Source organism: Notamacropus eugenii, chromosome 4 (assembly GCF_028372415.1).
Source record: "Notamacropus eugenii isolate mMacEug1 chromosome 4, mMacEug1.pri_v2, whole genome shotgun sequence".
Classification (NCBI taxonomy): Eukaryota; Metazoa; Chordata; class Mammalia; order Diprotodontia; family Macropodidae; genus Notamacropus; species Notamacropus eugenii.
The window spans coordinates 56,800,709-56,824,642 of record NC_092875.1 but is presented as its reverse complement, the minus strand read 5'-3'; the positions used below and the strand labels follow the sequence as shown (position 1 = coordinate 56,824,642).

At 42.9% G+C, this 23,934-nt stretch overlaps 1 protein-coding gene across 1 annotated transcript; it reads right to left on the bottom strand.

Moving 5' to 3' along the window:
- Positions 1–3,221: 3,221 nt before the first annotated feature.
- On the bottom strand, positions 3,222–18,087 carry TEKTL1 (tektin like 1). The gene is made up of 7 exons (XM_072601155.1): positions 17,407–18,087; positions 16,647–16,751; positions 12,249–12,447; positions 8,729–8,895; positions 7,590–7,685; positions 7,346–7,459; positions 3,222–3,494 (listed from the first exon to the last, which is right to left on the bottom strand). The coding sequence occupies exons 1-7, from the start codon at positions 17,974–17,976 to the stop codon at positions 3,294–3,296; spliced, it is 1,452 nt and encodes a 483-aa protein (XP_072457256.1). The 5' UTR covers positions 17,977–18,087; the 3' UTR covers positions 3,222–3,293.
- Positions 18,088–23,934: the final 5,847 nt, after the last annotated feature.

The window sequence follows — 23,934 nt, the reverse complement described above, 5'->3', positions numbered from 1 at the left end:
CCTGTATTTCTTGTTTCCCAGTTGTATGCAAAAACAGTTCTCAACATTCATTCCTACAACTTTGAGTTCCAACTTCTCTCCCTTCCTCCTTCCCCATGCATTCCCACCGAGAAGGCAAGCAATTCAATATAGGCTATATATGTGTAGTTTTGCAAAAGACTTCCGTAATAGTCATGTTGTGAAAGACTAACTATATTTCCCTCCATCCTAACCTGCCCCCCACTTATTCTATTCTCTCTTTTGACCTTGTCCCTCCCCAAAAGTGTTTACTTCTTATTACTCCCTCCTCCCATTTGCCCTCCTTTTTATCATCCCCCCACCCCACTTGACACCTTCTCCCCTACTTTCCTGTAGTGTAAGATAGAATTTCAGATCAAATTGAGTGAACATGTTATTCCCTCCTTAAGTCAGATGTGAAGAGAGTAAGCTTCACTTTTTCCCACTCATCTCTCCTCTTTTCTCCTCTACTGAAAAAGATTTTTCTTGCCTCTTTTATGAGAGATAATTTGTCCCATTCCATTTCTCCCTTTCTTCTCCCAATATATTCCTCTCTCACCTGTTAATTTTACTTTTTTAGGTATCATCTCTTCTTATTCAACTCACCCTGTGGTGTGTGTGTGTGTGTGTGTGTGTGTGTGTGTGTGTGTGTGCGCAAGCAATCCCTCCAGTTACCCAAATACGGAGAAAAGTCTCAAGAGTTACAAATATCTTTCCATGTAGGAATGTAAACAGTTCAACTTTAGGAAGTCCCTTATGATTACTCTTTCCTGTTTACCTTTTCATGCTTTTCTTGATTCTTGTGTTTGAAAGTCAAATTTTCTGTTCAGTTCTGGTCTTTTCATCAAGAATGCTTAAAAAGTACTCTATTTCATTTTTCTGCATGATTCTTGGATTTAATCCTAATTCCTTTGACTTCTAGAATATCCTATTCTAAGCCCTTCGATCCCTTAATATAGAAGATGCTACATCTTGTGTTATCCTGATTGTATTTCCACAATACTCGAATTGTTTCTTTCTAGCTGCTTGCAATATTTTCTCCTTGACTTGGGAACTCTGGAATTTGGCTACAATATTCCTAGGAGTTTCTCTTTTTGGGTCTCTTTCAGGAGGTGATTGGTGGGTTCTTTCAATATTTATTTTGTCCTCTGGTTCTAGAACATCAGAGCAGTTTTCCTTGATAATTTCATGAAAGATGATGTCTAGGCTCTTTTTTATGATCATGGCTTTCAGGTTGTTCCATAATTTTTAAATTGTCTGTCTTGGATCTAGTTTCCAGGTCAGTTGTTCTTCCAATGAGATATTTCACATTATCTTCTATTTTTTCATTCTTTTGGTTTTGTTTTGTAATTTCTTGGCTTCTCATAAAGTCATTAGCTTCCATCTGCTCCATTACAATTTTTAAAGAGCTATTTTCTTCAGTGAACTTTTGAACCTCCTTTTCCATTTGGCTAATTCTGCTTTTGAAAGCATTCTTCTCCTCATTGGCTTTTTGGACCTCTTTTTCCAATTGAGTTAGCCTATTTTTCAAGGTGTTATTTTCTTCAGCATATTTTTGGGTCTCCTGTAGCAAGCTGTTGATTTTCTTTTCATGATTTTCTTGCATCTCTCTCATTTCTCTTCCCAATTTTTCCTCTACCTCTCTTACTTGATTTTCAAAATCCTTTTTGAGCTCTTGCATGGCCTGAGACCATTGCATATTTACTTTGGAGGTTTTGGATGCAGAAACCTTGGCTTCCTCTGATGGTATGCATTGTTCTTCCTCATCTGAAAAAATGGAAGAAAATACTTGTTCACCAAGAGAGTAACCTTCTATAGTCTTATTTGTTTCCCTTTTTGGGTATTTTCCCAGTCAGTTCCTTGACTTTTGAGTCCTTTGTCAAGAGGATGGTATACTCTGGGGATCTGTAAGATCTCAGTTCATCCATGATAGCACAATCAAGTGAGAGCAGTTTACTCCTCTTCTAGCTTGTGCACTGGTCTGGGAACAACCCAAAACTTTTTTGGCCAGAATCTGTGAGTAGAATTCCCTCTCGACAACCACCTCCAGCTCCACTACTCCAGCGCTCCTCCTCACCCCAGGTCTGAGCTCAGGACTAAGATTCAGATCAGTGACTCATAATCCCCTAGGAGCTTTAGGTGGAGTGCTCCAAAAATGGACACTGCCACTACAGTGACTGCTGCCTGCAGTTCAGACTGTGTTTTCTTCTCCTGGGTGAAGAAGCTTTCTCCATGACTTTTGAAGTTGTCTTTGGTGTTTGTGGGTTGAGCGGTATGGGAACTGCTGCTGCTGGTGATTTTCTGAAGCCTGTTCTGATCTTGTCCCTGCCAAGCCATGTGGCCCATACTAGGCTGTGCTCTGTTCTGTTCCCTGTGCAATAGACCTTTCCTGTAGGCTATCTTGGGCTGGAAATCACTTTCACTGTTGTTTTGTGGCTTCTATTGCTTTAGAATTTGTTTAGAGTCATTTTTTACAGGTATTTTATTGGCTATGTGGGGGAGCTTTTACAGGTCCATCTTTCTACTCTGCCATCTTTGCTCTACCTCTAGGAGGTCTATTCCTAACCAAACAAGGGATAGAGGCAATTGCAAAAGATAAAAGAGATAATTTTGATTACATGAAATGGAAAATCTTCTGCACAAACAAAATTAATGCACAGAGGATAATAAGAAAAACAGTTGAACTGGAAAAAAAATCTTTGTATCAAAATCCTTTGATATGCAAGTTATATGAGCAACACATGCACACATACACATCAAAAGAGAATATAAAAAAAGGACCTATATGTACAAAAATATTTGTCGTAGCTTTTTGTGGTAGCAAAAATTGTAAATTAAAAGGGTGACCATCAACTGGGGAATCATTCAACAAATTGTAGCACATCATTGTGATGGGATACTTTCGTGCTGTAAGAAATGATGAACAGGATGTTTTCAGAAAAACCTGGAAAGATTTACACGAACTGATATACAAAGTGAAGTGAAAAAAAAAAACCCAGAGCACTGTATATAGTGACAGCAACATTGTGTGATAATCACATGTGAATGATATAGTTCTTCTCAGTAATGCAAAGATCCAAGACAGTTCTGAAGGACCTATGATGAAAATGCTATCCACCTCCAGAGAAAGACCTGGTAGTATCTGAGTGCAGGTTGAAGAATAAGGGGTCCCTTCCTTCTCTGTCCTATGGCAAGGCAGTGGAGTTAGAGACACCAGACAGCTCTTTCCATATTAAACCTGACTTTTATTGGAGTGCAGGGGCAGAGAGAAGGGCAGGGGAAGGGTGGGGTAGGACTCAGAAGTGGCACATGCTCTGGACTTGCTCATAGGACACACGTGGGTCACTGTGCCGTACACGCAGACGCAGCACGTCATAATCCACTTGGCGACCAATCTGCTTGTGGCGCAGGCACGTGTTTAGGTGCTTCTTGGTGGCTTTCAGCTTCTTCAGGTCCTTATCCAATTCCGCGGCATGGCGTGTCAGCTTTTCAGTGCCCTGTGGGGAGGTACAGGGTGATGGTGGAGGGAGACACAGTGTGAGCAGTGAGTAGGGCATTGGAGAACCCTTCTACGTGAAGGGTGACCAGTGGGGAGCTGGAGAGAAGGACCTGCGGCCAGCCAAGTGTGAGACTTAGAGAAAAAAGGAAGGAGTGATTGCTAGCAGAGGGTAACGTGTCCTTATAGCTAGAGAGTCAGGAATATATGGGTTCATGTCCCACTGTGGGACCCTGGAGAAATCCTCGACTCTCAGTGTCCCTTGCCATTCAGCACTGTAGAATGGGCACCTATCTACACTGATGGAGGGAGTTCCTTCATTGCCCTCTGCCTTCCCAACCTAACCACAAATAAAAGGAATGGTGATGGAGGATGGACTGGCCTGGAAACTACACTGGGAAACCTGGATTTCTGCCGCTCTTATCCTTACTTAAGGTTGGAGTCTCCACTCCCTTCTCTTAGATTGGAAAAGAACAAATGAAAAAGTTGAGGATATGCCATTTCCTGAGGACCATATGTCCTCAGATGGCTCTTCCCCTTACAGCACGGTTTCTTCCCTGTATGCTGTCACATCAACAGGGTGCAAATGAAGACAAAGAATCAAAGAGACCCGGTCAAAGCTATTGACAGTTCTGATTTCACTGTCAATCAAGAAAAAAAGGTTCCTCCCAACCATGTGATCAGTCACACAGAACCACCTAGGGAATGTTCACACATGTTCCAGTCTCTTCTTCAAGGCACTCTCCTTACACGTCATCACACCTGTTCAAGGAACAGCTCCCTAGTGCCCTCCCTAGGGCCCAGGATACTACGATCATCTGAGCCAGCTGATGAAGTCTATACCTGGGCCAGAAGGGGGTGTGTGTGTGGGGGGGGGGGTGAAGAAAGAGAGAGGAGAGGGGGTGTCATGGAGGGCTTTGAAAAACAAATAATGGAAGTCAAAGAAGTTGTTGACTGAAAAATGGGAAACAGATATAAGTAATGAGATTGATTGTGATTACTATAATTTCATAGAGAAGTGTAACTGATATGAAACAATTTCTATCAGGCAGTCAAAAAATAATTAATTTTTAATTATATATATATAAAATTAATAAGTGCCTACTATGTGCCAGGCATTGTACTAAGTGCTGGAGACAGAAAGGCAAAAGACAATTCCTCCTCTCAAGCAGTCTAATGGGGGATACAACATGAAAACAAATATATATGTATATATATATATATATATATATAAGAGATATGTGCAGGCTAAATTATTACAGATAATAAAATGAGGGGATGCTTTAACATTAAAGGAGATTGAGAAAGACTTTTTGCAGAATGTAGAATTTTGGATGGGACTTGAAGGAAGCCAGGAGGTCGAGATGAGGAGGGAGAGAATTCTCGGAGTGGGATACAGCCAGAAAAAATGCATGGAAATGTAGAAACTTGTACAAGGTGCAGTGAGAAGACCAGTGTCACTGGATGGCAGAGGTACATGGTAGGAGGGGCTGTATATGTAGGAGGGGCTGTATATGTAGGAGGGGCTGTAAGAAGAGTGGAAAGGTAAGAAGGTGCCAAGTATGAAGGTCTGAAAGCCAAGCAAAGGATTTTATATTTGTTGATTGACAGGGTGGAAGGCGGGTGACATGGTCAAACCTAAGACTGAAGAAGATTAATTTGACAGCTCAATGGAGGATTAACTGAAATGGGAAGAGACTTGAGGTAGGGAGATCAAGTAACAGACAATCACAAATCATCTAGGAGTGATGTAATGGGAGTCTGCACCAAAGTGGTGACCAGGTTAGAGGAGAGAAGGGAGTATATACACGAGATGGAGATAGAATTGGCAAGACTTGGAAACTCATTGGATAGGACAGGTGAGAGTGAAGAGTCAAGGATGGTTAGCCTAGGCAACAGGGATGATGGTGGTCATAGTAATCAATAGTAACAGGAAAGTTTGGAATAGAAGAGAGTTTTTGGGGAGCACTACAAAAATACTAACCATTATTATTACTATTATTATCAATATTAAGTGAAACAGAAAAGGGAGAAGTGTTTGCCAAAGGGGTTCATCACTGTCTCTAAGGATGTCCTATGTGGACTCCAAATGGAAGAAGGCTTCCTTAGAGAGGCTGAGGTCTTCCAGCTGTTCCTGTTTTTAGGTGATGTGAGCATCATAGAGCTTCCTTGATAAGATCCATGGCCACTCCAAAGAAAATGATTTAATTATTTATGCAACAAAAACTAAGTGACTGAAGAATGCACTACAGCCTGGATTATGACATACAATTATTCAGTTTGAGTTAGTTCATCATGACTTATGTACTGATGGATCCCAACTCTGCTTCCTACTACCTGAGTGACCTTGCTCAAGTCACTTAATGTTAACTGGTCAAAAAGACAGTTGGACTAGACATCTAAAGTCCCTTCTAGCTCTAAATCTAAGATCTAACCTTTAACTCTTCCCCTTCTTCCCCATCTTATATCATTGTGACTAACTTTTGTCAATTCCATTTCCACCCTATCTCTCCAATGACTATCCTTTCTCTAGTTTCACTGCAGTCATACTAGTATAGGCCTTTCATTTCTTCCTGCCTGGACTTTTGCAATAGTAAAAAGTTTCTTACAGACTTTCCCATCTCTTTGTTACAAGTGATGACTTATTGATGAGGAGAGAAAAATTAGGAAAAAATTGGAAATAGATTTACACTATGTTTTCCTTTCCTATCCATCATTTATCTCATTCATCATAGGGGCAGTTAGGTGGTATGATGGATAAAGCACTGGGTCTAGAGTCAGGAAGATTTGAATTCAAATCCAACCTCAGATACTCACAAGCTACAAGACCCTGGGCCAATCACATAACTCTTGTTTGTCTTCTTCCTCAACTGTAAAATGGGGACATACTGGAGAAAGAAATGGCAAACCACTCCAGTATTTCTGCTCAGAATACCCTGTGGACTAGTTGGACGTCACTGAACCACCACAACAACAAATCCATTCTTGGCAATGTTGTTAGAAGAAACTTTATTTCCATTAGATCTGGCTGTGTTACTCCTTTGCTTAAAATCTTCAGTGACTCTCTATTGCCTACTGAGTAAAGTCTGAACTCCTCTACTGACACTATTAAAAACCCTCCACAACCTATTGCATCATCCTACTGTTCCAAACTTAACCTATGACCATTTCCCTCGTGTTCTGTGCTCTAGCCAGACTAAACATCTTTCTGCTCCATGAACACATGCACCTGTGCCCTCTGACCTCCATGCTGTTACAGAGGAGTTTCCCCATACCTGTAATGCTTTCCTCCCTCTTTACCTGTCAAATTTCTACCTACCTTTCAAAGCTTACCTCAAGTACAATTTTCTTCTCCAGAAAGCTTCACAGATTCTGCCCCTACTCCTCCTCCTGTTAATGGCTTTCCTTCCTCAGACTTCACCAGTGTGTTCACTTGTCTTATGCAATCGGGATATATATGCATATATAAATAAACATGTATATACACATACATATAAAATATATATGATATATAACACATCTATGTACATATACACATATGTAGATAGATATATACATATCGATAGATATCTATTTATCCATACATATGAATTATCCGTGAGGGCAAGGATCATTTCTCATCTAAACTTGGCATCACCCTAACCCTAAATGCACCTAATATAGGGCCCTTTACATAGTAAGCATGGAATAAATGTGTGTTGATTGATTATCTGAGGAAGCATTTGAGGAATACAGGGGAAAAAAGGGGCAGTAGGAGAAAGGGAAAGATGAACCAGAGAAGATGAGAGAGGAAGAAGGCAGAAGGGAGGGGAAAGAAGGGCAGGTTCTGTAGATGGGAGGGTGAGGTTGTACCATAGAAAGGCGACTGGCTTCTGGAAGTTGGGTTCCAACATGCCTCTGGAACACACGCACCATGGGCCTGTCCAGCTTCTCTCGAGTTGCCAGGTATTTTTCACACACAGGACCCTGGGGATGGGGCATAGAGTTATTGAGGATTGAGACAGTTCCCTCCGCCTCCATCACACATGCCTCCCAGCTTCCTCTATCCTCCCTGGACCTCCCTCCATGCCTGCCTTCAAGGAAGAGGCTTCCCTACCTTGCTGAATTCCTTTGTGAAAAGAATCTCTTCTTTGAACTTCTTGCATCTATTGACAGTCCCTCTCATGAGCCCAGCCATCATGTTCAGCCTTTCCTGAGAGAAGGCAGTGTGGTGCAGTTGATAGGGTACTGATCCTCAGATTCAAATACTGCCTGGTATGCTAGCTGAGTGACCCTAGGTAAGTCATTTAACTTCTTTGTACCTATTTTCTCACCTACAAAATCAGAGGGTTGGACTCAATGACCTCTAAGGTTCCTTTCAGCTCTAAATCTATGATTCTATGATTGTATTAACCTCACAACCAGTTTAATATGCATATGTAGGCACTATCTCACCCATGTTCCATGTATGGCACCATCCAGCTCCACTTACTCCCAACTATCCTGAAGTCCATTTCAAATACAACCCCTAACTATTCTCTGAACCATTTCCATACATGGCTCTTAACCAGCTCCACAGTGCCCCCAATTAGTGGCCAGGTACCCCCCAAATCAACTTCACACATGAATTCCATGTGAAGCTCTCCACCTAGCCACCCAAATAACTTACATCGACCTCTAACTTCTACTAGACCTCTAACCACCCTGAAATCAATTCTTCACATGTGGTCCCCATACAACTCCATGCACAGCCCCAACTAACTCCACGTGACCCCCAACCAGCCTTCAAATTATCTCTTCCCTCAAATCAATTCCAAGCATGACTTTCACTGAACAAATATCTAAACAGCTCTACATATATTTGCTATTAATCTCCAACTGCCTCACCAGTCAGTTCTTCACATTGTAATCTGTTGAGTCTCCATTTTGCAGAAGGGCCTAAGCTAGCCTTGACTCTCCTCCTGTCCCTGTTCCTGGCTTCCAGACTGCAAAAACTTCCAGACTGCCATGTTCTGGGTGCCTTCATTTCCTCTCCACCCATCCTGGCTCCCACTTTTCACCTCCCTTTTGCCTGTTTTCTTCACCCATTAGAAGGTAAGCCCCTTTCCAGCAGTGGCTAGCTCTTTTGCTCATCTGTATCCCCAGTTCTTAGCACAGAACCTGGAATAAATAAGTGTTTAATAAATATCTCTTTCCCATATAATCTCCATCCAACTCCAGTCCCTGAACATGACCTCACCCCTTTGCCCAGCTCACCTTGAGTTGCACAGTTTCTTGCATCTTTCGGGACAGAGAAATACCCACAGACTTGTTGAGATGCAATTGCCACTTGTGGGCATGATCCTCACTCTTTATCAGGTTCTCCAGCATTGTTTTTCCTTCCACCAGGAGTCGTTTCGCATCATTCAGAGCCGAGTTACACTCTGAGGGGACAGCAGAAGTGTCTGTTGGAAGAGCTCTCCAAGACAACTGAGTTTCTGCCTTCTTCTTCCCCATCTCCCTCTGTTTATGTCTACAAAGGCTTGTCTGTGTCTGTGTCTGTCTCGGGTATCTCTGTCATTCTCCTTGTTTTTCTGTAGGTCTCTCTTAACAATCAGACTTGGCATCCCCCAAATCTCTGCTCTGCTATAACTAGGAAAGGGGTGGGGAACCTGTAGCCTCAAGACCACTGGGGCCCTCTTGGTCCTCAATCCACTTGAATTCAGTCAAAGGACCACACTTGAAGACCTAGAGAGCCACATGTGGCTTCGAGGCCTCAGGTTCCCCATCCCTGGTCTAGGCTGTATGCCCTCAGACAAGTCACTTGAGCTCTCAGTTCTTCTTATCTTTAAAGAGGGTGGGAAATATTTATTTTACAGGGTTGTGGTCAGGAAAGTATGTGTGAATTTTCTGTGCCATAGAAGTGAGGGTTTTTATTTATTATTGTTATTACTGCTAGACATGATGCCAGAAGAGCTCAATGGCCCTAGGGGAGAGTTTACTGAGGAGGAGATATTCACAAGCTCACTGGGTCATCCCTGGAGAGACCAGATACTTATAGAGTCATTAGGAGTACTAGTACATAGTTCCATGCTCACAGGGTTACTAGGAGCATGGAGGGGTGGGGTGGGGGAGAAAAGGTTCACAAGATCAATAAAGTAGTTCCTGAATCACAGTTTCTGAGTTGGAAGGGGCTTGAGTGACCCTCTAGACCAACCCATCCCTGAAAAAGTATCTCTTGGTGGTCACTTAACCTTCACCTGAAGACCCCCAGTAAGGGGGACTCTACTATCTCCTGAATCCACAACATGCTTTTATAGTTCTAATGTTTAGAAAGCTTCTCCTTCCTCACACTTCAATTTGTCTCTTTGTGACTTTCACCCAGACTCTTTTTGTATCCCCAGGACTTAGCACAGTGTCTGGCAAGTAATAGATAGTTCATAAAAGTTGATTTACTGATGACTGAAGGAACTTGGGATGTTTAGTCTACAGAAAAGAAGGCTGGGGTGGGAGAAGAGGGGGGAAGATGATAACTGTCTTCAAGTATTTTAAATATTGCCAAGTGGAAGTGTGAGATTACACTTATTTGAGACAGTACATGGATAAGAGTTCTGAACTTGGAGTCAGGATGAACTGAATTAGAATTCTGCCTCAGATTTTTATTACTAGTAATAGCTAATGTTATATAGTGCTTTTAAGGTCTGCATATGCTTTGCATTTTTTGCATCATTTGCATCATTTGTTCCTTACAACAACCCTGAGAGGTATGGTCTTGTTATCCTCATTTTGCAGATAAGGAAATTGAGGCAAGATGGAGATTAAATAATAGTAATAGAGAGCACTATACACATATACATATATACATATGTATGTATATACATATATATATATGTAGAGAGAGATAGATAGATAGATAGATAGAGAGAGAGAGAGAGAGAGAGAGAGAGAGAGAGAGAGAGAGAGAGAGAGAGAGAGAGAGAGAGAGAGAAGAGAGAGCGCCAGGCACTGTATTAAATGCTTTATAAATATTATCTAATTTTTATGCTCACAGACACACAAATTGGTGTTATCAGCCACATTTTACAGTTGAGGGAACTGAAACAAACATAAGTCAAGTGACTTGCCCAGAATCACACTATTAGTAAACATCTAAGGCAGGGTTCTAATTCAGGTCATCCTGATTCCAAGTTCAGCACTCATCCCATAAGACACCTCCAATTTAAGTCTAATCTCACTTCCAACTGGCAACATTTTAAATAATTGAAGGTGATTATCACCTTGCTCCCTTCTCCCCCATCCCAACCTTCTCTTCTCTAGACTAAACATCCCAAGTTCCTTCAATCATCATAAATCAACTTTTATTAAACACCTACTATTTGTCTGGGACTGTGTTAAATCTTAGGAATACAAAAAGAGGCAAAAACATTTCCTGCCTTCAAAGAGTTTACAGTCTAATGGGGGAGGGGGGGAATATCATGCAGACAAATATATACAAAGCAAGCTATATACACGACAAATAGGAAGTCATTAATAAAGAGGAGACACTAGAATTAAGAGGGGTTGGAAAGGCTTCCTATAAAGGATAGGGCTTTTGTTGAAATTTAAAGGAAGCCAAGGAAATCAGTAGGCAAAGTTGAGGAGGAAGAGCATTCTAGGCATGGTCGGGGGGGGGGGGGGGGGGGGGGCAAGCAGCCAGATAAGATGCCTGAAGCTGAGAGATGGATCCTTCCCCATTCTGGTGGTCCTCCTCTGGACATTCCCTGGCTTATCAAGATCCTTCCTAAATTGTGATGCCTTGAACTGAACGCAACACTTCACCTATGATCTTACTGGGGAAAGTGGAATTATCCATTGCTTCCTTATCCCAGGAAGCTGTACCTGTCTTAAGACAGCAAGAGATTAGGCTGCCATATCACACTGTTGGTGCACATTGAACTTGAGGTCGATGAAGGTCTCAGATATTTTTTCAGACCAAATGCTCTCTAGTCACATCATATATGGAGTTTTAAAATGTCATAGAATCCATAGTTCAATAGCTGGAAGGGATCTCAGAAGCCATCTACTCCAACCCCTTTATACAGATGAGGAAACTGAGGCACAGAGAGAGGATGTGGTTGGCCCAAGGTCTCATGAGTAGCAAGTAAAAGATCCCAGATTTAAACTTGGGCCTTGTAACTGGAGTTTGGCATCCTTCCTACGCTACTATGCTGCCACCTAGCAATGGGTCCCATCTCTTTGACTTCTGAAGTCGATTGCTTGGACTGAAATTCAGGACTTTTATATTTACCCCCGGAAAATGTCTGATAGGAAAACTCCAGACACAGATGCAGATCCCCAAGTCATCAGTGTTGAAGAGTTGACCAGACACTGAGAGGTTAATGACTTCCCCAGGGTATATATTATTGGAGGGGGTCACTTTGGGTACTAGTGGGAAGGTAGGTGCACACAAGCTTATTAGGGGTAGGATCATAAGATCATAGGTTTAGAACTGGAAGAGACTTTGGAGGTCTTCTGGCCCAAATCCCGCATTTTGCTGATGAGGAAACTGAGACTTAGGGTCATACCACCAGTAAGTGTCAAGCAGAATTTGAAGCCAAATTACCCTGCCTCCAAAGTAAGCACTCTCTTCACTATGCCGTGTTGCCTTTCTAATGATGAAGGGCCATTGACCATGGTACTAGATGCTCAGGGTTACTGGGTGTGAGGTGGAATACAGGGGTGTAAGTCTGTCCAGTTACATGGGGACTCTGTCTCAGGCAGGTGAGGGAAGTGTCCCCAACACTAGGACAGAACGCACCTGGGGGGTTGACCCCCACAGGGTTGACTGGTGGGCTGGCGGTACCCAGCACCTTGGGAGTGTGGACTCGGCTCATGTTGATCCAGGACTGACGCCCAGCGTCCACCAGCACTGAATCCAAGGAGTGGTTCATGAGATCCACCACCTGGAGGCGCTCTTCACAGCAAAATGTCAGGTCATCACGGCATTTGCAGAGGGCCTGGAGGAGGGCAAAGAGGAGGGCAAGTCAAAAGGGTCTTTGGGGCAAGGAGGGAAGCAAGTGGGGAGAAGTCATAAGGGGCTTCAGTGGGAAGAGAGGGAGGGGCTGGGAGTGGGGTAGGGGCTTCTGGGGAGAGGCAGACCAGGAGAATATGAGAATTTCTCCCTACACTTCCCTGTCTTACTCCCTTGGTCCCATTCTTTGTGAGGATGAGAAGGCCACCTCATACTGGACTCAACACACACTGGAGTGAGATAGGTCTAGTATAAGAAAACACCAAGAGGTGGAAAGGAAGGGTGGATGATAGAGCTAGCTTTAGAGTTAGTGAGACCTATGTTCAAGTCTTGTCTCTCATACCTATTGGCTGTGACCCTGAGCAAATTATTTAAACTCTCAGTGTCCCCAGGAACTTTCTAAGAATAAAGATTAGTAACAAGTTGCAAGGTCTGCATTAGCAGAGGGAGCTCTTTCAGTAAGAGTTTCCTAAATTAATAAAATCACAGGTCTAGACTCACTCCCTATCCCTGACCAAAAAGACCCTGGTTGTGTGTGTGTGTGTGTGTGTGTGTGTGTGTGTGTGTGTGTGTGTGTGTGTGTAACCCCTCTCATTGCTACCAGGACTCTATAGAAGACCCTAACGTCCAGGGAAATGGATGATGGGGGCCTAGTGGACAACAGCTAAAGAGACAGCTTTGTCTCCGGAGGGCAAAATGGGATGGACATGGAGTCTTAACTGGGTACCTACCCTGTCACTTACTGGCTTTGTAACTGTTAAGTCACTTCACTGCCCCAACCTGTTTTTCTCACTTATACAATGGGCATATGGATACCTACCTCACAGGGCTGTTGGGGAGAGAGTGTTTCATAATCCCTTAAGTCATGACAATGGGAATGTAAACATATTCTATATCACAGCCACTTAGGAAGGTGTAGCCACTGACTTCCTTGACTCAGGTGGTCAGTTGGACTAGAATCAGAGGTGTCAGACTTGTGGTGCTTTTGACTTTTTGGGCATCTGTTTCTATTTGAATTTGACACCACTGGACTGGATGAGCTTTAAGGTCCTTTCAACCTTAATAATTTCTACTTCTATGGTATGTTACCTATTAAATTGGAGGTGCTTGTCCAGAGGAGGGCAAGCAGGTGCTAGAAAGTATTAGGGATCATGACGTGTGATGATTTGAGGATGTTTAGTCTAGAAAAGAGAAGACTCCCTGGGAACATTTTAACTATCTTCGTGTTTGAATAATGGTAGTAGTAGTAGTAGTAGTAGTAGTAGTAGTAGTAGTAGTAGTAGTAGTAGTAGTAATAGTAGTAGTAGTAGTAGTAGTAGAAGAAGAAGAAGAAGTAGTAATATCAAACATTTACATAGTGCTTACTATGTACTAGACTCTGTGCTAAGCACTTTACAATTATCTCATTTGATGCTCACAACCCCTCTTGGAAGTAGGTGTTATTATCCTCATTTTACAAATAAGGGAACTGAGGCAAACAGAGGTCAAATGACTTGGTCAGGGTCACACAGTTAGCAAGTGTCTGATGCCAAATTTGAATTCAGTTTGAATTGCTGACTGCAGATCTGGTGCTCTGGACTGTGGTATTGTGCTGCCTAGGTGCCTCATAAAAGACTCTGAAGAACTGAAATATAGAAAAAAGATTAGCCTTGTTCTGTTTGGTCCCAAAGGAGATACCTAGTTGCTGTAGGTGGAAGCAACAGAGCCAAGTTTAGGTTTGATGTAAGGAAAAACCTCCCAACACTGAGAGCTGTGTCAAAGAAGAGTGGGCTGTCTCCGGAGGGAGGGGTCTTCTGCATCCCTAGAGGTCATTAAGTGGAGGCTGGATGTCTGTTTGTTGAGATTATTAGAGATGGATTCTTGTACAAGTCCAAGGTAGATCTGATGGCCTCTGGGGTTCCGTCCACCTCAAAGAGGCTCTGACTGTTCTTCCACAATAGATTTCAAATTCTTAGAGAGGAAGATCTGCCTAATAACTGTTCTTGCGTGTCCTGTGCTGAATGCAAAGCTCTCTATTCAGAAGTGCTTAATAACTATTGGATTGGATTGACAAAAGAGCAGGAATGATACCTTGTTTGCTTTTTGTATGTTCAACAGTTCTTGGTATCAGGGTCCAAAAAGTGTTACTCATGATTACCAGGACGTTTTGTGATTTGTAAAAGGCTTTACATATAACATCTCACTTGATTTGCACAAAGGTCAATGAGTCAACAAATACGTAGGAAATACCTACCATGTGTCAAGCACTTTACTAAGCGCCGGTACGGAGAAAGGCAAAAACATGGTAATTGTTCTCAATAAGCTCAGTCTAATAATGAAGGGGGAAGGGAAGGGCCACATGCAAATAACTACGTACGTATGAGATATTTACAAACGTAAATAGAAGATCATCTCAGAGAGAAAGCTTTCAGAACTTTGGGACAGGGGTTAGAAAATCCTCCCATCGAAGAGAACATTTGAGTTGAATTGTGAGGGAAGGACAAAAGGTAAGAGGCAGAGGTAAAGGGGAAGCACCATCCAAGTATGGGGTACTGCTAGTGCAAAGACAAAGAGGCAAGAGATGGCAGTGGCTGCTGGACTTTAGAGAACCTACCTGGAGGGGACTAAAGTGTGCAAAGACTGAAAAGGAGAACTTTCAATACCAAACTGAGGATTTTATATTTGACCCTAGGAGTAATAAAGACTCACTAGAGCTTATTGAGTGAGGAGGTGATGTGGTCAGACCTTCTTTTTAGGAAAATAATTAGTAGCTAAGTGGAGGATGAATTGGAGTGGAGAGAGACTTGAGGCAGGTTGTCCAATTATAAAGCTGAAAGATGACAAGGGTTTCTTTGTTGGCGAAGAAAAGACAGAGTGCATATGAGGGATGTTGTGAAATGACAATATTTGACAACAGATTGGCCTATGTGGGGTTAGTGAGAGTGTGGAGTTGAGAATGACACTGAGGTTGTAAGCCTGGGTATCTTAGAGGATGGTGGTGCTGAGATACCTACAGAATGTGTCCAAAAGACAGTTGATGATATGGGACTGGAACATGGGAGAGAAATTAGGTCTGAGTACATAGGTTTGAGAATCATCAGTATAAAGATGATGCTTGAAACCATGGGAGCTGATGAGATCACAGCAAAGGGACAGAAAAGTAGGTAGTCTAGGACAGATCTTTCTTGGATACCCACTGTTGCCCCACTCTCTAATGTCTCCACTTGGAAATGCCGTGGGACCACAGCTGACAGACCATATAGGATGCTGTTCTGGGGCTGTCACAGGGATACAGGTTAATGGCCATGACCTGGATGAAGATCCATCAAAAGGGAATGAAAAGTGAGCAAGAAAGTGGAAAAAGAGAACCAAGAGTGCGATGTCACAAAAAACCTAGAAAGAGGAGAATATTGAGCAGGAGAGGTGATCTACTTGTGTCAGAGGGTGCAGACAGGTCAGAAAGAATAAGAATTGAGAAATATAAATGGTAATCAAGAGATTACTGGTAACTTTGGAAAGAGCAGTGTCAAATAATGAGATTGTGAGCAGAGAGTTTAGCAGAGAGTGAAAGGAGAGAAAATGGAGGTACCTTTCTTAGGGAGTTTAGCCAAGAAGGGTAGAAAATACAGGGACAGATAGCTTAAGTGAAGGAGGAGAGAGTGAGAGAAGAGTCAAGGTGATATTAGAAGGGAAGAGGAGTGAATGGCCTCCATTTTTTTCAGGGAAATATGCAGTGAGATCCTTAGCTGAGAGGGTGGGTAGAGACTTTAGGAGGCAAGAAAGGGTTTGGAAGAGTGACTGGTGAGTGGGAAAGGATTGCTTTGCTGCTGTGAGGACCCGGCTGAGATTATGTAACATCAATTTGTCATGGACCCTGTCAGCACAGTTTCATGAGATTCTCCAGCTTTGTTCAGCAGCAGATGAATAAGGCAAGTATCCCCATTGATGACTGGGGAAACCAAGGCATGGAAAGAGGAAGTGCTCAAGGTCTGCTAGGCAGAACTCAAATCCATTTTTGTTTTTGTTTTTTCTTTATAGATTTCAGAGTCAAAGCTCTTTATAGCCTACCTTGATAGTATTCAGAAGAAATAACCAATTAACTGCTCTTCTCAGGAGATTTCCCTCGGGTGTTGCCGAAAGTAACTTTATCCCAAAGAGGTGGGTGGAAAAGAGAGGAGAGAAAAAGAGACTCTACAATTCTCCCACCTTGAGCAAGCTCTCTGAGGTCTCCATGTCCTTTTCCATTTTCCTTTTCAGGTGCCGAAGCTCGTCTTTCTCCCACAGGAGCAGATTGTCAGCTTTGTCTGGTATCTAGAGAAAGAGGGAAGGAAGAGATGTCTGCCCTATATATATATATATGGAGAGAGAAAAAGGACCAGAGAGCATGGAAATATGATCTCTTGGGTGCCCTCCCAGGAAGGTGTGTCCCACCTGAGGCCTTAGGGAGAAGTAGGCATCTGGTCTGGGATGAAGTATCTGATCTGGGGAATAAAGGGGGGGATAAGGGTTGATGAATTTAGTACTGTGAGGAGAAAGGATGTTTGATCTCCAAGGGACTGAAGTGCCTGGCAGGGTTATGTCATGTCCTGGTAATTTTGGGGGAGGACTCTTTTACCTCTTGGAGGCTGTGAGTGGCTATTCTCCTGAGAGTTTTTTTTATTTTTATTTTTTGGGGGGGATGAGAACAAAGAACTATTTGATCTCCTATATGCTGTAGTTACCTTGGAGGAGTGACCTTCTGGGAATTAGGTGGGGGTGGGGAATCCGACACTCTGGAGGCTGTGAGGTCTAGGAGAGCATGTCTGTCTGAACTCCTGGGAGTTGGAGTTGAGGGTGTTTGACCTGAAAGTCTGATGAGGGTAGGGACTATTGGATCTGGTGGAGTTCTGGGTGTCTAGAAGGGTTGTCTGATCTCTCTGCGCTGGCCTGACAACTTTGGATGAAGGTTTGAGGGAGAGAGTCTCACCTTCTCTGAGTCAGGCCGGTTGGATCGGATTTTCCTGCTCTGCTCATTGATGAGCAGACCCTTTCGTATCTCACTGAGCCTGTGGTCTGTGACTTCCCTCTGCCGAAGGACGGCGCAGACCAGCACGTTGATCTCATGCTCAGCCTGGCGCAGGCGAGAGGCAAAGAGCCGGACACCTCGGACATAGTTCTGGATGTACTCATTAGTCTGCATGGACCGGGCTTCCCTGTGCAGTCGCAGGGGTATGGTTGCGAACCACGCAGGGGGCTTAAGCTTCTGCTTCCAGAGGGTGACCCCGTCCCCTGGAGGAGGCTGCTCCACTGTCCCGCCGCCCTTGAGCATCTCTACGCGGAAACGCCAGGGGGCCATGGAACTTTTTCGGGACTGTTTTTCGGGTACTTTGGAGTCCGAGACGCCTTGGCGGGGTTGCCACACCGACACCGCGTAGCTTTCGCATCGCTCCGTTAGCTGCTGGGCAGCATTCACTGCATCCCGGGTATGCTGTCGCCATTCTGGGGCGCCCACCCGATCTTCAGGAGTCGGTTGCAGGGGATGCAGGAACACAGGCATGGCCCTCACTGCCGCCCCCTACCTGGGGCCCCACAGTAGGGGGGCGGCAAGAGACTCCTTCCCTCTCCTTCAGATGAAGTGAGTTCTGTGCGGTCCTCCCATCACCATGGTGACTAGGGCTACAACTCAGGGAAGAGATTCCAGAAGTGGGGGAGGGGAGTACTTCCTCTGCCCTCCTACCCCTCCCATTCCCTCCCCCAACGTCCCTCTCCTCCTGTCTTTCTTTCTCCACAGAAGGCAGACACTCCTTTCCTCATCCCTGCATTTACTTCCATTTACTCCTTTCCTTTGATCTCAGAGGAAGAGCTGGCCATTCTTTTGGCTAAGGAGAACCAGTGTGCCCTTGATTCCATTTCTGCCTGTCTCTCCTGGGATTTCTCCCTCTCCTCCCCTCCTCCCCCCACTCTCTGTCTCTCTTGGGATCTCTCCTCTCTCTATCTCTCTCCCATTCTCTCTCTCTCTTTGTCTCTGTTTCTCAGTCTCTCTCTCTCCTTCTTCTTTTCATTCATTCTGCGAATCTGCTGAAATCTTCCCTATCCTAAAAGCACGCTCTGCTGTCCTAGTCACCCCGTAAAACTCATCTTCTTTCCTTCAGCCCTCACATACAATCCCTGGTCAAATCCTATCAATTCTTGAACCTATCATTTCTTCTCTCCTCAAATTTATTAATTTATTTGTTTTCAGTTTTCAATAATTCTTTCCATAAGTTCCAAATTTTCCCCTCCTCCCTCCTCAAGATGGCATATCATCTTATATGGGCTCTCCACATACATTCCCATTAAACCCATTTTCACATTAGTCAGGTTGCATAGAAGACAAACAAGAAAACAAACAGGAGAAACCATGAGAAAAACAAAACAAAACATAACATAACATAACAAAAGAGAAAATAGTCTGCTTCTTTCTGCGTCCAGACTCCATAGTTCTTTCCCTGGATATGGATGGCATTTTGCATCATGAATCCTTTGGAAATGTTTTAGGTCTTTGCCTTGCTGTGGAGGGCTAAGTCTGTCAAAATCAGTCCTCCCACACTGTGCATAATGTGTATAATGTTCTGCTCACTTCACTCAGCATCAGTTCATACAAGTCTTTCCAGGTTTTTCTAAAGTCCGTTTGTTCATCCTACCATTTCTTTCATAGGTGAATGAGAGGTAATGCGTCAAGGAGAACTTGATGGTTGTGAATATGTGAGACTGGGTGAATGGTGGAGCCAATGACAATAATAGTAAAACCCGAAAGAGGAGAAGCTTAGGAGGAAGCAAAGCAAACTTGGTTGTGCATATGATCCTCCTTTAATGGTCTTCTCTGATGCCCCATCATGGCATAGGGGTGAGCTTGGGTTCCTTGAAGGCTACGCTATGTGGTGGAACCCAGGCTCTGGGACATCCTGTCACTTTTCAAAGGCTTTGAGTATGAGCCTGGTGATATTTCAGGTACCATAATATCAAAAGTGATTCATAGAAGGCTTTTGAGTAGAAGAGCAATGTAGTCAGACCTGCAGCTTAGGAAGTATATTTTGGCAACTGTAAAGAAAATGGATTGGAAGAGAGAGATTAGAAACAGGGAAACCAATTCAGAGGTTATTGCAACAGTCTAAGTCAGAGGTCATGAGGACCTGAAGTAGGAGCCAAGTAAAGTGAAGAGAATGGAATGGAGTGAGGAAATGGAGATGAGAGATATCATAGAGTTGGAAACAATAATACTTGGCAACTGATTGTATGTGGATTGGTGAGGAAGAGGGAAAATGAAAGAATAACACTGAGCTCACAATCCTAGGTGGATGGAAAGATAATGAATCATTTGGTGGAAACTGAAACTTTGAAAAGAGAGGAAGGAAAGAGAGGAAGGAAATATTGAGTTTAAAAAGGTTATAGAAATATCCAGGAAGAAGTGCCCAGTAGGCCACTGGTGATAAGGGACTTGAATTCAAGAGATATTAGAGCCCTAGAGATGATTTAAGAGAAATCTACATAGAGAGGATACCTGAAACTCTAGGAATAAATGAGATTCAAAGGGGAAAAAAAGTGCAAAGAAGAAAACGTGACCCAGGACAGTCCTGGGAGACCTACATGTTGGCTTCCTGTTAAGGGTTCCCTCTCTGCTTCCCTCTCTCCCCATCTCTGCCTTGGGGAGAGGTACAACTTGGTGATCACAAGTGGTCTAGGGAGTGACAACCCTCCCTGTCCCCCATCCAGAGGGCCCTTTCTTTCCCTGCTAGGCTTCTCAAATATTCCTGCATTCCAAAGTTGGGGATAACAAGGTGAATGTGGTTGAAAGTGTGGTAAGTGACAAGGGAGTACTTCAGAGTGAGTCCATTGGATTTGAGAGATCAACATGTCTCTTCAAGTCTCTGAGAAAGAAGGTAGTGGTTGGGATGGAGAGGAGGATAGTGAGCCAGGTAGTAAAGTCCTTGGGAAAGAAAGAAGGCAAATTCAGGAAGACCTGGATTCAAATCCTCCTCAAACATTTATTAACTTAGTAATTATGGACGGATCATTTGATCTCTCTACCTTGGTCTCTTTTATATAGTGGGGGTAGTTTTTTTTAAAGTCCATGTAGCATTTGCTTCACAGGGATGCTGTGAGGAATAAATGAAAATGTGTATGCAAAGTACTTTGTAAACCTTAAGTATTATTAGTGTTGTTATATAATAATAATAATAGCTAACATTTATATAGCACTTACTATATATCAGACATTGTACTAAGAGTTTTACAATTTTTATCTCATTTGACCTTCACAATAAGTCTGGGAGGCAGGTGCTATTTTTATCATCATTTTATAGAAGGGGAAATCGAGGCAAAGGTTAAAAGACTTATCCAGGGTCTCACAGCTAGTAAGAGTCTGAGGCTGGCTTTGAATGCAGGTCTTCCTTAATTCAGGAAATATCTATCCTCAAAAGAGAGGCTGATGATTAGCAGTAGAGGGGGAATCCATAAGTCAGAGTGAGGAGAAAGAAATTTGCTTACTTCTTCTCTATTCCTGGCCCAATATCCAGTATCAAAGTGACAGTGGGGCAGTGGAGGGGGTTGCATTACGTTCTAGGGAGGATCATATGTCCTTGAGTGTAAGAAGGTTGTTGGGGCATGTGAGGCAGAGCTCTAAGACCCAGGGAAACTTATGAAGGATAAAGACTACAGTGGGAAGGGAAGGTAAAGCAAGATAGGGCCTCCATAGAGTCTAGTCTGAGTCATATAGGTCAATAGAATAAACCTTAAATGGAGAGAGATAGCTGAATGTTGTTCGTAGGGGGAATGTCTGGAAGCATCAGTGAGGAACAAAGAGTGAGAAATGAGGGAAGGAACACCCAGGATCCGGTTTTCATGAGTGCAAGCAATGGAAGAGATAGGATAGGGAGGAGTTTATTAGGAGCAGGAGAATAGAGGTTTGAGCATAGACTGGCATCCTGGGATTTGTGGCTCAGAAGGATGCAGGCCATCGGTTCCAGAAGGATGGAAGAGAAAGGTTTAGACTGGAAAGGGGAAAGCAGAAGCTCTTACAATAGTTCAGGTGGATGACTTAAAAGGGCTTAAGTCAGGGTGGTGGTCATGGAAGTTGAAAGTCTACGTTTGATACAGGGGAGACTAAAATCTATTATGAGAATATATATTCAACTCTTACTTTCATATTGTATAATCACATTGGTCTCTACTAGTTTTATTTTAAGTTTTTGGGATGCATGGTGTTTTTATACTCATTCCCTAATATTCCTGCTTAAAGAAATTCTTCATTTTAACAAAAAAAACAGTTTTTGAGGCCAGTTGAGGCAGAGATCCTGTATGCATTAGTCTGCACTTGCCCACCGTTCTGTTTCGGTATCTGTCCTCTTCATAACTGAATTTAGATATCTTCTTTTCTTCCTCATTAAAGTTGTTTCTGTGTGCATTTTCAGAATTTCACTCTTGAGAGCTTACTGGGACAGTTAGGTCTTTATTTCTCAAATCCCAAATATTCTGGTGTCTTTTGTATCCTTTATCTTTGGATACTGGGAGTGATGAAAACACCAGCCATAATCTAAACATAAATCGAAACACTCTAAAATCTTTAGTTTATCTCCCAAAATGTTATAATCTTCAGCAATGTTTTCTAGGAATGAGGATTTTATAGAACTATAGGCTGTCAGAACTGAAAGGGATCCTGAAAGATAATTTAGTGTATTTTCCCATATTGCAGACAAGGAAACAGGGATTAGGTGACCTGATCAAGGTCACGCAGCTGGTTGGTGTCAGAGTCAATTCATATTCCCGTCTCTTGACCACTTTTTAGCTACTTTTCCCTTTTCATTTTCTCTCAGTAAAGCATGGAGTTAGTTTCTGCATCGTCCCTCTGCAGTTAATTATCAAAGACCCCTTTCTTGGGCCCCTTGTGGCTTTTCTTCTGGGGCATCAGGATCTACTTTTAGGAAATGCTTCCCTTTCTCCCTGAGTTAAGCACATTGGTGGCTCATGCATTCCATGGGGATGTGACCTAGAATCAGTTCTATCTTTGAGAAATAAGGTCACTTCCCTCAGAAGAGTCAAGAGCCAATGGGGGACCCTGCAAATGCAGTATGGAGATGTAAGATGACTGGTCTGTGGATGGAAAGTAGGTCTACTACCTCCCTCTCACAGAAGTGTAAGAGAACACATGCCTGTGGTCTTAAACTACACTGGGAAAACTAACAGAACTTTCAGATATTTCTGTCCCCAGTGATTCTTGTGTTGGGCTCTCTGTGGATATAGCATAAAGCCAACATTACTTTGCATCCAGAGTCAGACAAACATGTAGTTTGTCAAATTCACAACATAGTTGTTATCTTTTCTCTTCCTTCTCCTTCCTCATTTCTCATCACTAATCTGACACCAAGTCCTATCAATTTCACCTCCACAACTGCTGTCCCATCTAACCCCTCTCCACCCAGCTTTCTATTTCCATAGCTCCCATTCAAATTAAGACCCACATTATCACCCATTTAGACTATTTCTGTAGCCTCCCAACAGGTATTTCTGTCCCTTCAAATCCAGTCTTCTTTCTTTTTTATTTGCTTTTCACAAGCATCCCTATTTTCTTTTTTTAAAATCAATTAATTGATTAATTTTTAGATTCTGATATTTATTTCCACAAAATTTTTCAAATTTTTCCAATTTTTCCTCACCATCTCTCCCCTCCCCCCACCCCATAATACCTTGCATTCTGATTACCACTTCCCTCAATGTACCCTCACTTCTATCACACCCCACCCTTCCCATCTTCTCTCTTTTCTTGTAGGGCAAGACAAATTTCTATACCCCATTACCTGTATTTCTTATTTCCCAATTATATTCAATAATAATTCTCAACATTCATTTCTAATACTTTGAATTCCAACTTCTCTCCCTCCCTCCCTCCCTACCCATCCCCACTGAGAAGGCAAGCGATTCAATACAGGCTATATATATGTGTCATTTTGCAAAAGACTTCCATAATAGTCATGTTGTGTAAGACTAATTATATTGTCCTCCATCCTACCCTGTCCCCCCCCCTTTTTCCCTATTTTCTCATTTGACCTTGTCCCTTCCCAGTAGTGTTTACTTTTAGCTACTCTCTTCTCCCCTTTGCCCTCCCTTCTATCATCCTCCTCACCCCACTTGTCCTCTTCTCCCCTACTTTGCTGTAGTGTAAGATAGATTTTCATAGTAAATTTAGTGAGCATGTTGTACCCTCCTGAAGCCATACATGAAGAGAGTAAGTTTCACTTTTCCTCTCTCACCTCCTCCTTTTTCTCCTCCACTGAACAAGATTTTTCTTATCTCTTTTATGAGTGATAGCCTGCCCCATTCCATTTCTCCCTTTCTCCTCCCAATGTTTTCCTCTCTCACCCCTTAATTTAATTTTATTTTTTTATGGATATCATTTCTTCTGATTCAGCTCAACCTGTACTCTGTCTATATGTGTGTGTGTGTGTGTGTGTGTGTGTGTGTGTGTGTGTGTGTGTGTGTG